The sequence below is a fragment of the Leuciscus leuciscus genome, assembly GCF_965113295.1.
Source record: "Leuciscus leuciscus genome assembly, chromosome: 5".
Classification (NCBI taxonomy): Eukaryota; Metazoa; Chordata; class Actinopteri; order Cypriniformes; family Leuciscidae; genus Leuciscus; species Leuciscus leuciscus.
In genome coordinates, this window is record NC_138729.1 from 16142803 (window position 1) to 16157736 (window position 14934).

At 37.5% G+C, this 14934-nt stretch overlaps 1 protein-coding gene and 1 long non-coding RNA gene across 2 annotated transcripts in view; one reads left to right on the forward strand and one right to left on the reverse strand.

Annotated features, from left to right (window-relative positions):
- Positions 1 to 4352: 4352 nt before the first annotated feature.
- On the reverse strand, positions 4353 to 6283 carry LOC309499993. The gene is made up of 3 exons (XR_014206421.1): positions 6206 to 6283; positions 5568 to 5812; positions 4353 to 5468 (listed from the first exon to the last, which is right to left on the reverse strand). It is a non-coding gene; the product is annotated as an uncharacterized lncRNA (long non-coding RNA).
- A 7607-nt stretch (positions 6284 to 13890) lies between these two features.
- Positions 13891 to 14934, forward strand: part of pho (phoenix) — a 67794-nt gene continuing 66750 nt past the window's right edge. The window contains exon 1 of the mRNA XM_082171368.1: positions 13891 to 14376. Coding sequence (XP_082027494.1) covers positions 14144 to 14376 — 233 coding nt within the window. The 5' untranslated portion in view covers positions 13891 to 14143. The remainder of the gene's footprint in view (positions 14377 to 14934) is intronic.

Consider the following 14934-nt stretch of genomic DNA (forward strand, 5'->3'; position numbering starts at 1 on the left):
TGCACCAGCCGTTCGTAAGTTCTTTCTTAAATTGGAACGTAAAGTCCACACTAGAGGCTTAGTAACTACTAGCTAGTTTGTAACTAACTCTGAACTTTATTCCATTGCACCATTTGTTCGTAAGGCAGAACGTAGCTAGTAGGTCGTAAGCTCTCCGTAAAGTAATGCGTAGTCGCATGACGTTTAGCCTCGATGATCCAATAGCAGCCTTCAAATACGTGAGCAGATGTTGTGTTGAAATGCTGTGAATTTCAGTTTATCCTTCATTCTTTTGCCTCACGTTACTAACGGTAAAAATAAGTTTCCATTAAATATGATACTTGATCATGAATAGCATAAGTGTTTTTATATGTAAATCACATCAGAAACTGTATTTGAAATGAATAAGGACCAATAAATAAATATTGATACGAAAAAGATAAGAAATTACGTTTATTGATTATGACTGATATTTGACATGCACAACATGGACCGATGCACACAGCGGCGCGCTGTTTAGGATGGGTTCGTGTTAAAGACAGCCGCTAACAAAGTAAGCTTTTCACATAATGTTCTCTCTCTTAAAATGTAAGCGAATGTAAATGGCAGCGTAATCATATAACGTTATGTCTAAAGAATTGAAGTCTGTCAGGTAAAAGAAGAGCTTATTGATGCAGTTCAGTCTGTCTGATATTTTATTCCATCCGTTAGACTACTCCTGATCGGAGGCTGCCGTAAATATTTAGTTTATACGTAGAGTTACGCTTCAACTAAGTTTAATGGTGCAACGCAAAAATATTTAGAAGTGCGTAAGTCGTAACTTAGTGTCCATTTACGTAAAAACTAGGCTAAGTTATAACTTACGCACAGCTGGTGCAACCGGCCCCAGGAGAGCAAACATGGCGCTGGCTGCAGTTGCAGTATTCGCAGTACTCCTGCTAAAGTTGATCACAACTCACCACCAGTTTCTTACCAGAAGAATTAGAAACCGCAGGAGAAGAAGGCTTCTACACCGGATCCAAATATGTAAGCTGATGCCCGACCAACAGGTAAATGAACTTTATTTTACATTTCAATGTACCGTTCATTTACGAGGCTAATGTGTGTGCTGCTAATAACACTGCTGTTATTGTGTCACGAAATGTAGTTTTAAGAATTTTTCAGTCGAGAATGTAGTTGATTAAAGCTCAAATATGTGGTTTATTTATAAAGATAGCGCCTATTTAAAAATTGTATCCGACGTTTTCGGAGTTGTGAGGGTTTCTCAAACTCGGTCCTGAAGGGCCACTGTCCTGCAGAGTTTAGCTCCAACCCTGATCAAGCACACCTGAGCAAGCTAATCAATGTCTTCAGAATCACTAGTGCTGCGTTCCAGTCCACTTTTAGACACGCACTTGCAAACTTCCCTAAGCACTTCCCCTCGGGGGAATCCCTGCCGCCATTTTGAAGTGCGTTCCACTTCGTGAAGTGGACGAGGGAAGTTTATATGGACAGACCCTCGTTCCCTCGATTTTGACAGAGGGAGCGAGTCTACTTCAAATGTACACTTCAGGCACCTATATGTCCCACAATGCAGTACGATTGTGACGTCACCACATATCTCGTCTAATCACCACCACAACAGACAACTCTATGATATATTAATTATATATTTTTTTATTTAAAACAACCCAAACACACCTATAAACATTTGGGTGCTGCATTAAACAAATTCTTAAAGAAAAAAATAAAATAATAATAGATCAACTCCTTAGCTGATTCCAAGTGATCAAGGGCTTAGGATGTTCCAATTCAGCCCATTGCAGTTTCCGCCAGTAGTGGGCACTCGTGCAACGTAAGCAATGACGTACATCCGAGTGAACGCGACGGAGGGAAGTTAGCGAGTGAAGGGTATGACAATTTTGGACTGGAACGCAGCATTGAAACTCACAGCTAAGTGTGTTTGATCAGGGTTGGAGCTAAACTCTGCAGGACAGTGGCCCTTCAGGACCGAGTTTGACAATCCTTTGAATGAAGAAATTAATATATTTTTTTACTCTTAGCTACCAACCTTTCTTTTAATGTTATTCATATTAAAACAGTTTTTGGCTAAGATAAATTGTGATATAACCTAAACTATGAAGTGATGTAAACTATACTGCATTATACTGAGAGCTGTTCCTAATATTTTGTCAAAATATCAAGTGTGGACAAAATATCAAGAACAGCTCTCAATATAATTCAGTATAGTTTACATCACCACCACCACCACAAGTGAGTGTCCCAAATTACAATGAAAATAGATCAACTCCCTTTAATAAATTCAATTATAAAATGAATAACTTTTTCATGGTGTGATCTGTTTTCCTAAATCTGTCATTCAAATATTTTTTTGTCTTTTTAAGTTTGGCAGACTGATCAGGTATGCCAGGCTGAATCATACCATGCCTGTCCTTCTGGTGTATTTTGATGTTGAGAGAGACCTTCGTCACGACTACTGCCTTTCAAGAAAATCAATGGATGGCTTGATGGATATTCTGCACAGGCACCAGGACCACGGCTGGGGATCTTATTTGGAAGTCCTAATATTTGTATATTGGATTGCACATGGACTGTCTTACAGAGTCACTGCCCGGGCGTTCTCTGTGCCAAAATCGACAGTGTGCCGTGTGGTGCACAGAGTTGCTCAGAAAATTATGGACATTGCAGGTAAAGTGATTTGCTATCCACATCATGATGAACTTGAAGAAGTTGGCCTGGGATTTGGACGCGTTGCTCAGCATACAGCATTTGACAAGGCTGTAGGGGCAATAGATGGATGCCATATTCGTATCAAGCCTCCAAATCGTAACAAAGAGGACTATTTTAATTACAAACAATTCTATTCTATCCAAATGCAAGCCATCTGTGACTCTCAGGGACGTTTCCTCAACATCTTTGTTGGTTTTCCTGGCTCTGTACATGATACCCGTGTTCTAAAAACAGCCCACTTTATGTTAGTGCTGAGTACCCCCCACCTGGCTTTTTCTTCTTGGTGATGGGGGATATCCCTGCATACAGTCCCCCATAACCATCATCACACCCTACAAACTGCCACTTCAAGGAAGGGTCGAGGAACGCTTCAATCACAGCCATTCACGTGCGCGTTCAATTATTGAACGAGCCTTTGGTATGATGAAGGCACGCTGGAGGGCAACACTCTTCAAAGCCTTAGAAGTAAAGGTTGGCTTCTGCACAGAGGTGGTCACTGCCTGTGCATTCTTACACAATGTCTGCCTTACCCATGGTGATGTCCTGGAACCAGAGCCAGCTCATGATGCCTTACCACAACCACCAACAGCAGATTCTGGACAGGAGACAAGTGGCAAGCAGCTCCGGGCGAGACTCGCTGCACATGTATCAGCACCCCTTAATGTTCAAGGGCACCTTTTGGAACATGACTACATAATTTAATTCAAAGTACCTCATACCTCAACACACACATTGTTGTCATGAGTGTAGAAAGTTAACACCTTAAAGGTTGTATCAGCGATTTCAGGCCCAAACACAAATGATCACATTCATCTAATCTTTCCTAACGATTGTTGTGGCAAAAACAATAACTAACAAAACAGCATCAGGCATAAGAAACATTCAAAGTCAATTTGTATTAAAGAGAAGAAGTTGTATTCTCTTTAAGAGGTTTGTTCACAAAAAATACCACGACAGCTACCTCGCGATAGGAACAAGACCTGTCACACAGAAAACAGACAGTCTTTTTATACCTATAGTCTCTTCTCCTGTAATTTCCTGCTGCCCCAGTAAACCAGGTCTAACTGGAAAAAGAAATACAGTGGTCTTTCTAGACCCCCCCCGCCCCAGAGTTTTACTGTTCTCCCACCTGCGAGGCCGAAACCAGATAACCCCTCTGTCTTTTGTAAAACATTGGCCCTTCTGACCCCTCCCGTGTTTTACTGTGTGTTCTTTTGTTCCCGTCACGAGCATACATACATACATCCATCCATACATCCCAGGAGGGAAAAAACATGATTGAATTGAAAGAAAACCCACTCAATGTTTAAGAAAATGAATAGGGAAAAAGTAAAACTATTCATTTTTCCATAACACGATCCGCTAGCTGTTTTTTTTGACGGCATGCTTATGGGGCGGGCAGCTAGCGGATCGTTAGGAAAGATTAGATGAATGTGATCATTTATGTTTGGGCCTGAAATCGCTGATACAACCTTTAATTATTCCATTGGTCAGACATTGCACATCAACATGTACCTATCTATTTATTATTAGTTATTGCTATTATTATTTTGTTATAAACTTGTCTTGAAGTACCTTGTTTCAGTAAAAAAAAAAAGTGATTTTTCTAAATGATAAATGTTTCTCTTTATTTGTGACACATATCAGACTTTTACTGATAAAAAGAAATTATAATAATAAATTATAATAATAATAATTTGCATATATACAGAATTACAATTTCCAAATGTCTTGTACAAACCAAGAAATACAGCCAAAGTCCTCTGAAACTTTAAATATAAATTAAATCACTCAATAGTGTTCACACAGTGAACACTTATACAGGAACATCAAACAACAAACAGAACAGAACTAGATGCAGGAAGTTATTACTTCTCTGTCATATGGTCAACCAGCTTTCCAAATAAATCTAACATCCTGTCCATTTGCTGCTGAGACTTTTAGAGCCAAGCATTATCCCTTTCATTTTCTTCCTTCTGTGTTTTCTCTAGCCGCTCACAGAAGTCTTTAAGATAATCTACACTCTCCCTCTTCCTCTTTCCTGGTCTGACATCAGTTGATGTACCTGGTTGATCACTTGGGGGTTCTGCTGTCTCAGTATCCGAGCCTGTTGGAGAATTTACTTCAATCTCAACCTCACTGACAGGTGTCTGGACTCTCTCTACGCTACTGTGTCCAGATGAGAATAGATAGACTGGCCTGACTGAGGGTCTCTGGCCAATGGCTTCATGCATGGCTGCATAGAAAATCCATGAGGCAGCAGTGACCTCTCCTGCATCTGTCCCTGACCCAGTTTTTGGCAGTGTTAAGTCCTTTGTAAATTGTAATAGTTATTAATGGGGAAATTAACATTATTTACATGGGTTTACATTCTAAACAGTCATTAAGTAAGGGATAATGTATAGCAGGGCGGTTGTTATAGCGAATAACAACCCCGACAGGCTGAACTGGACTCCGACGCGAAGCGGAGCTTGAATCAGCCTGAAGGGGTTGAAATTCACTATAACAACCGCCTCCCTATACATTATCCCGCTTATTACATGGCTACCTACAAAATAAATCAATAATTTGACACAAAATATTGATTTAAAAAGGAGTTTATTGATTTAAAAACGATTGTTGTATTATCAATACAATATAAGAATTACAAAACTTGTGAAAGTGCAATTACCTTGTACTTTTTCTTCAGATTTTCCCACTTCTTTTTACACTGCTGCTGGGTCACTTTCCCCTCCAGCCCCATAATTTTGATAATTTCACTGAAAGACACGCATTCATCCATTAGATCACTTTGCAATGAAGCCCTTACTTTCAAATAAAAAACTTGTCTGCTCATGTTTATGGTCATGTTAACTTACTCATATCCCTGGCTAGAGGGATTTCTGTGCCCCGTGAATAGCCGCTCATTCTCTCCCCTGAACTTTATAAAATTGAAAGTCTGCTCGTCGGACCCTGACAAAAGAAAGTGAAATCATTGTATCATAATGTATTATGTTATTATCGCTCATTTTCTGATAAAAAAAAAAACGATTTTCACTTACATTTAAAAAATAAATTTCTTCTCCATTTGTTTTTCCTCTTGCCGGCCGGCTTCTTTTTTCTTCTTAGGCCCCGTTTACACGTACATGGTTATTTAGAAAAACGGAGACATTTCCCTTCGTTTGCGCCCTTCGTTTACACGCAAACGGAGGATTCGCCAATGAAACCGATTCTTTCTAAAAACTCCGGCCAGAGTGGAGATTTTGAAAATCTTCGTTTGCACGTTTGCATGTAAACTGAGAAAAACTGAGTTTTAGGCCGCGACGTCACAGAATGTGACTATTTTCGGGATTCTGATTGGCTAAGGTGGGCTTGAGCTTCTCGTTACACTGCCACCTACAGGTTTGGCATGCTCTTGATAGCATATACACAGGTTCGTGTGCACAATGTTATTTTTGAAAACGAAGAGGGGTGAAATGTCCGTTTATGAAAATAGCCATCCACGTGTAAACGTAGCCTGAGTTTTCCCAGCGTCCGACCATAGCAACCGTTTTGCTCCCTCATTGGTTAGCTGTTCGAAACGTCACGACACTACTCAGTCAGACTCCTAGCATTCATTGTACTATCCTGCGTGTCATATTATTCGTTTAACCTTAGTCTGTCTGGGGTTTCCTGAGAGCTAAGCTTGCATTATTCTCAGATTGCCCTGGTCTGAATTTTCTCAACTGATAGCCTACTTCAGTTAGCCTATAGAGACAGAGCGTATTTAGGCCACGCCCACACCCAGGGGGAAAACAATCAAACCGTCTCCATTGACTTTGCATTGCGAGAGGCTGCCTCCTTGTCATTTCTTGCTTCTAACAAAAGACAGACAAATGCCTAAAAGCTGCTGTGTGACAAGGTGTACAGCAAACAAGCTAAAAAAACCAGAAATAAGTTTTTATTAGCTCTCGACCCCAAAAAACGAGTGTTTTTAGGACATAAAAGTGGATACAGGCAGTTGAGACAGAGCGTCTCATTACTATGAGAACTAACGTACACCCGCTGGAGGAAACCGTAATCGGCAACACAGGATAGTTTATCTTACAGAAATATAATATATAAAACTGACATTTGGATATTTGACTCACCAGTGACCAAATGTTTAACTTACTGCACACGTAGTGTATTTTTAGTGCATACTGAGTGTCAGGATCCCACAATTGACCCATTCGTTCCAGCCTGTATCCACTTTTATGTCCTCAAACGCTCGTTTTTGGGGGTCGACAGCTTATGAAAACTTATTTCTGGGTTTCTTAGCTTGTTTGCTGTACACCTTGTCACACAGCAGCTTTTAGGCATTATTCTGTCTTTTGTTAGAAGCAAGAAATGACAATTGTTTATCAATATTTTTTTTCTTTGATACAGACATATGTGTTTTTATTTATTTTCTTTTTTTATAAAAAATTAATTGCATAACCCAAAGAGATCGCACTGTCAGATAGTTTGGGAATATTCACACATAACATATACACATAAAACCTGATATTAGAGTTTTAAAATCAAACATTTTAAAAGAGAACAATACATCACAGTTGTTTAAACCAATGAGCATTAAGCTGTGTCGTCAGCAAGTCGTTTCCCATCGTGCTTTTGATCAGCGCAGTCGGTGGAGAGCAACTGCGCTCGACTGCAAAATCCGACACGTGCGCCTTGCGCTCGCGAGAGATTTTTGACATACGTCAGCATGACATCAGAGCCAGGCGGTCCGCACTTATGGAAGGCCAAAAGGGCCAAAACGTGTGAAACTGTCGCGTTAACGCGTATTTACGTGTTAACACGCAATTTACGCGTTAACACGTCTTTACCATTAACGCGTATTTACGTGTTAACGCGTAAATTGCGTGTTAACGCGTAAATGACGTGTTAACGCGTACCTAAATTTGGGACATTAGCACCACCTACTGGTTTGGAGCTGCTCTTGCTCAAACACAGAGAACCTAAATTAAGCTTGTAAATAGCAGCTTTTAAGGTGAAAATACATGTTCAACAATGACTTTTCAGAATATAGGTTACAACTAGGCCTACATATAATTACAGCATATTTTAAATTGGCCTCTGAAAGTCATGACCATTTTCACAATCACAATAGAAGTTGTGTTAGGATAATATTACACATTTCCTTCAAATAGTATTTTCATGTAGCCTACACTCCTACTGTAGCATATTTCTAAAGCATCTTTTTATAATTTAACTACTATGCATTATTTGTTAGAGAGCCCCTTCTGATAACACATTAAGCCTTGTGAATCTGACTGATATATATCGTATATATATCAACACACACTTTGCACATTATACATTATAATGTGTAAAAAAAAGCTACTTTCAATCACCTCGCGCCCAACGACCTACCCACTGTAGATATTTAGTGGCAGGTGTCCTTTTGTCATAAACACAGGAATTTTGTGCAAATATACTGTCTGTTATTGGAAATGTAAAAAAAAAATTCTTCCACTTGCTTGGGTGAGAAAAAAATCTCTTGGTGTGACTAGGGCTCTTACTGGCGCCCCCCGGCTGTTTGCGCCCTAAGCAACTGCCTAGTTTGCCTATGCCTAGAAACGGCCCTGGCTACATGTGTGTGAGTATCTCTCTGTTCTGGAAATTATTTTGAGTATTAAAGAAACTTTCTTCATCATCCTTTTCTAGTCTGTCTTCCACTCAGCGCGTTGTGACAATAGCCAGAACTTAGAGTTGTTTATTTTTTTACAACATTGTGTTATTATTTATTTTATTAACGAAATGTCAATCTTCGTGTTTATAACAGATCATGGTTACTACAGTGATGGTTACTATGGTTTTACTGTATTGATACAATAGAACTGTAGTAAAACCATGTATCTATCTATCTATCTATCTATCTATCTATCTATCTATCTTTACTTATTTGTTGTGTTATTCAGTTTATAATAAAGTTTATAATAACTGCATCCAATTTCTAGATTTTTTGTAATTGTGTCATCATTTTATTTGATTAGTTGTGCCATAAAAGTAAAAGCCTTAAAGTATTTATTTTTTTATATATAATTGATATCGATTATTTAATTATCTTGTAAATACCATACAAATGTGGGGAAATTCTGGGGGAAAAAATGATTAAATGTGTTAAGACATAGGCTAGCCTATTCTAGTACTATAACTCGCTGTTAATAGACATATCACAGGGGGTTAAATGACCAAATATGTGAGTCGAAGAAAATGCATAACTCTGAAACATCAACTCTTATGGATTCCATGCAACGGTATTTTTGATGTATTGCATATAATGGCAGGCTGTCGCGCTAATTGCGAAGCAACAATCTCATGACAAACTTAAATAAAGTTAAAAAAAAAAACTATTTTCAACCCACCGTAATATGTTTAACAGTGTTTATTATAACCGAAAGCTAGTTTGTTCACAGTTACCTGTAAAGAAGTGTAATATATAATTTGGAAAAACGATGTATGGATTCCCGTCTCTCTATACGATTCTCATCACGGGCGCGCACCGAACGGAAGATGCCAGGTGACGTAGGCTCATCGTATCCATGAGGTAAGCGCTTTTTCGCAATCTCATGAATAAATACAATAAAACGAAGGTGTGCGTCACCAAATTAATAGTCATGAGAATGATTACAAACAGTAACGACAGGCGGTGTCACCGTGACACAACACCTTTATTTTATTTGAATTATTCATGATAGAGTGACTCAAGCACTACGCTGAACATACCTCATGAGCCATCATGAGCAACGACACTGATGGAAGGGTAACTTCCAGGAAACTGAATAGATAGATCACGAGTGTATTAGCACTCCAAATCTATCCAACATTTTGGCGAGAATATAGATTAATCTCTTGTTCTGTGTAGTATTAATAAAATATATATTATTACTTTTGGTCCTATATTCATGATTTCACAATGTAATATCCATTGTAAAAAAAGAAAAGCAGAAGTTCTGTTTCATTTCATTTATTAAAAATTCAAGCCAATCACTTTAGATTATTATTATTACGCATGTGTGTGTGTGTTTGTGTTTGTGTGTAGTGTGTGTTGTAATATAACTTTGTAATATAGCATATATTGAGAAGCACATACAGGTGCTTCTCAATAAATTAGAATGTCGTAAAAAGTTCATTTATTTCAAGAATTCAACTTTACAGGTGAAACTAATATACACTTTTTACATGCAAAGTGAGATATTTCAAGCCTTTATTTGTTATAATTTTGATGATTATGGCTTACAGCTTTTGAAACCCCCAAATTCAAAATCTCAGAAAATTTTAATATTACATGAAATCAACAAAAAAAGGATTTTAAATACAGAAATGTTGGTTCTCTGAAAAGTATAATGCATATGTACTCAATACTTGGTTTGGGCCACTTTTGCTTATGGACAGTTTCACCTGTTAAGTTGAATTCCTGAAAAAATTTACTTTTCCAAGACATTCTAATTTATAACCACCTTTATAGCCTATATATATATATTATTTGTTATATTTTATTGAGCTTGTTATCTTCGAAAAATACTGCAAAACAATGCATCTCAAATCTCAGATTCTTCTAAATTCTCAGATTCAAGGCTTAATGGTGTTAACAGAAGGGGTTCTCTAACAAATAATGCATAGTGGTTCAATTATAAAAAGATACTTTAGAAATATGCTACAGTATAAGTGTACATGTAAATACTGTTTGGAGAAATGTGTAAATATATTACACAATTTCTATTGTGATTGTGAAAATGGTCATGACTTTTAGGGCTTGAACAGTTATAGTTAACTGTCTAAATATGCCCATTTAAAATATGCTGTAATTATTCTGAAAAGTCATTGTTGAACATGTATTTTCACCTTAAAAACTGCTATTTACAAGCTTAATTTAGGTTCTCTGTGTTTGAGCAAGAGCAGCACCAAACCAGTAGGTGGTGCTAATGTCCCAAATTTAGGTACTCGTTAACACGTCATTTACGCGTTAACACGTAAATACGCGTTAACGCGTAATGACGTGTTAACGCGTAAATTGCGTGTTAACACGTAAATACGCGTTAACGCGACAGTTTCACACGTTTTGGCCCTTTTGGCCTTCCATACGCACTCGGACACATTTCTAACCGGCATGCATCTCGCGCTGATCACCGGTGATCGGTTCTGCGCAGATTTTGCTCATCTCAAACAAGCCTAATGGTTCGTCGCTAGGCTATATGGCTGCAGACCTGGAGCCGGTAGATCTACGCCCCTAGCAGTTTTACGCCCCTGGCAGTTTTACGCCCCTGCTGTTCCTGATGCGTCCAGTAGGGGGATATGCTGCGAAATAACACCATTAAATCGATGCTCAAAACTTACACAATAATAACCGTCCAGTTCATAGATTTTGCCCGAATTTGTGGTTTTTGTTCATTTAAATATTAAACGTTTTAGTATAAATCTGCACTGCACTATGGATTAAAATATCTCTAGATATTAGGTTGGGCTTCACTCAGCCTATACAGAAGACTATTTGTTTTCATGAATTAAAAAATAACACACATAGTTGGATCAGATGACAAGTAATGATATATGACCTACTATAGAATAGTTAATTGAATATTGAATACATTAATATTGAATAAATAGTAATAATAATAATACTAATTAATAATAATAGAATATTCACTGTATGTTTTTATACAGGAGACTGAGTGAAATATGTTGTTGTGAATTTATATAAAGTTACAATTAGATATTAAACATATTTAGCCCATTAGACATACAGCACCGTGTAATCATATGGATCCTGGATTAAATATCTGCTGTACTATTCACTTAGTCATCATACTACAAAACAGTGTCCTTCATAGCATTTTATGAAGACAAACACAATTTATCCCTTTTCTAAAATTCCAAGGGCCATTTATAAGAAAGAGACAATAATTTTGTTCACAAAAACATTATTTATCAACACCATTTATGAATTATGATGACTCCCCTATGGCTTGCCACTCTGCTTTAACTGTTTTTCTATCCTCCTGTCAAAGTGCTTCTGCTCACTGATTAAACAAACAAATGTAAAAAGGACATCCATGGTGAATTTTATTTTGTCAAATTCAAAAGCAGCAGGACTCACTGTTAAATTTTGTATAAAATTCCTGAATCCTTAATTTTTTATCACAGTTGCTTTTGTACATTTCATCATTATTCATTATATCAATTCATTTTTTCCTTCATTAGTGAAATTCTAAATACACCTCCGCAATTCATCAATTCAGGACACATTTACAAAATAAAGTGTAATAGAAATGTATTGAAAACATGCTTAACAGTTTATGACAACTAGTCAGCCATTTTGCATTTAATGACTTATGCAAGGAACTAATGCCTAGATGTTTTGAGGAGTATGACAATTCAACAGAGAAATAGTATAATAGGCCTATATTTTGATCAACAAGACATAAAGAGTTGATAATGTAGGAAACAGCAGACAGTTGTACATTATGAATTGCATGAATGTACCAAAGCATTTGCAATTTGTATAAAATGAGAAATTGCTTTTATGATGTGCACAAGTGAAAGATGATGTGATTTCAGGTGTGATCTGAGAAATGCACCAAAGCAACTGAGATAAACTATAATACTTATTGGAGACCCTGCAGAATCACTGACCCCATGAGTCACAGACCACATAAAAGAAAGTGTTACGAGAACACAAACTGCCTTTTTAATTTGCATTTCATGTGTGTATTTCATAAAAAAAAGGTAAACTTTAAAAAAATATAAAAAGGACATCCATGGTGAATTTGATCTAGTCACAGTGTGTGTGTGTGTGTGTTGCCCAGAATTTATGTCAGATGAGTGTGGATTGCATCAATTTGCTCCTGATCTTCAAAGTACAATGGCACAGGTACTTGTTGGTGGAACACTTTTGGAAAAAGTGTCAAGACACTTTGATTTCTTTTGGCCACTGATGATGGACTGTGCAGAGAAAATTTAAAAAATGACATTAAAAACATGTCCTTGTATGTCTCTGTAAGTCATTTATTTACTAGAGAAGCTATTGGTTTGGAATGCAGTTAAAAAAGAGATGGGTGTTTATAGTTTATAAAAGTTTCGAGAGAGAGAGAGAGAGAGAGAGAGAGAGAGAGAGAGAGAGAGAGAGAGAGAGAGATTTCCATAGCTAAAGCAAACACACTGGGATGCATCATGCAAGTTACTTGGCAAAGAAAAATCCCACTTTAAGTGCACACAGCCTACATTTTAATCCAGATCAGTACGCTATTTTAAGAAAAATGTATATTTAGATATAAATGAGATAGTTAGATCTCATTTTATAAGAAACAACTCAAACCAGAAAGGAGTAAAGGAGTCTTACCAGAAGAGGCAAGATAAAGACGGGCAACAAAAGAACATTCAAAAGAAAATTAATTTTGAAAGTGAGTAGAGAAGACTAGGGGCAGCTAAACTTACACGTGGTAAGCTATAACTTATAAATTTAAGCCAGACAGAACATCAACCTGACCGTCCAGAACTTTTTGTCTCTCGAAATAAATGATAGACCTATCCATTGATATAAATAAATGAATTGATATCTACCTAGCTCTATCAAGCTATTCGTTTATAAATAATAAATGTTGCATCATTGCTAAACAACAATAACTTTAGCGGATTATTTATTATACCTCAATCAATTCGTGTCAATGTACAGCCTCCCCCTACTGGACGCATCAGGAACAGCAGGGGCGTAAAACTGCCAGGGGCGTAAAACTGCTTGGGGCGTATATCTACCGGCTCCAGGTCTGCAGCCTCCCCTTACTCTCGCTAGGGGCGATCAGGGGGCGATGATATTTGTAAGCCCCTATGGTAAGCCCCCATGTGTAAGCCATGAACCTATGGTTTTTAGTATTATAAGTTTGTATACATATTTGTATACTAAAATGGAAGAGTTGTAGTTAACAGTCTTTTATTGGCCTGATTAACCAAGCTCTTCATAATTATATATATTTTTTGAACCCTACAAATTCATTAAATAACACATATTGTAAAGAGACTTCATATTTAATGGCATTAGATGATTTGCTAATTGTATTTAATAGATTACACTTTCAATAAAACATTTGCAATAGCTTTGTAAAAAGTGTTTTGCTTGTTTGAGTTTGAGCTGATTATATACCCAAATGATGGCATGCGCATGCGCATGACCAAAAAGTTTAGCTGATGTATTTCCTGGGCGGAACTGCATGGCGCCCGCCATATTAACACGCGTGGATATGTTTGGCATAGAAGCAAACGTTGTCTGATGATACATAATTTTATTTTTTGATCAGTACTTTTGTGTTCAGGCTTGTAATCTTTTGCAGCCCGTGCCTCATAAGCGCCCGTTAGAGGTGCACACATAATCGATATCACGCAAGTCTACGAATACATGACAATTCTCGTGTCATATATAGTATTAAATTAAATTACCATGGCTCTAAGAAGCGAAGACGTCAGAACGCAAATTGAGTCGCCGAACAAGCAGCAGATCGTACCGGTTGTGGCGCACGTTAGTGATCTGATCGACTTGGACCCGCACTCAGAGCTGTTCCTCGAAACTCCTCCGCCTGATGTTGTAAGTTCCATCAATGCTTGTTTTGAGCATTTCACCAGCACCTTTGAAAGGAGACGAGATGCTTCAGTCCACAGATCTTCTTCGGACAGGTAAAAAAAAAGAAAGTAAGAATGGACATGGAAACTAGATTGTTGTGTTGCACATCCTCTTTTACTGTCTCCCTGCAGTCAATAATTTTGATCCCTTAACTCATCTTTGATCATCAAAACGACATATTTAAACTTTATTTTTAAACTTTTTTTCTGTGAAAATAATTTCTTTGTGCCTTAAAATTGCTTGAATTTAACTCTACACCCTTGCTTCATTTAGTTTATGCGGGGCCATTAAATAAATAGTTCACTTTATGAAAGACAGTTGATGGTGTTCATAGTAACTTAGTCTACCAATGAAGTCAATGGCTACCGTTAATGTCTGGTTACCAACATTCTTCAAAATATCTTTTGCTGCGTCTCAATTCGCATACTCATACTACGCCCTAAAAGTATGTAGGCCTGCTCTTTTTGTGAAGAAAAAGTACATACTTTTGACTGTGTAGTAGAAGAGTAGAAACCCTTTGGGACATACTCTCACGTCATAAAATAACGTTAGCGTATTTAACGTTGCTGTTACACGCATCCTGTCGCGTAAACTGATCTGTCAATCATCTT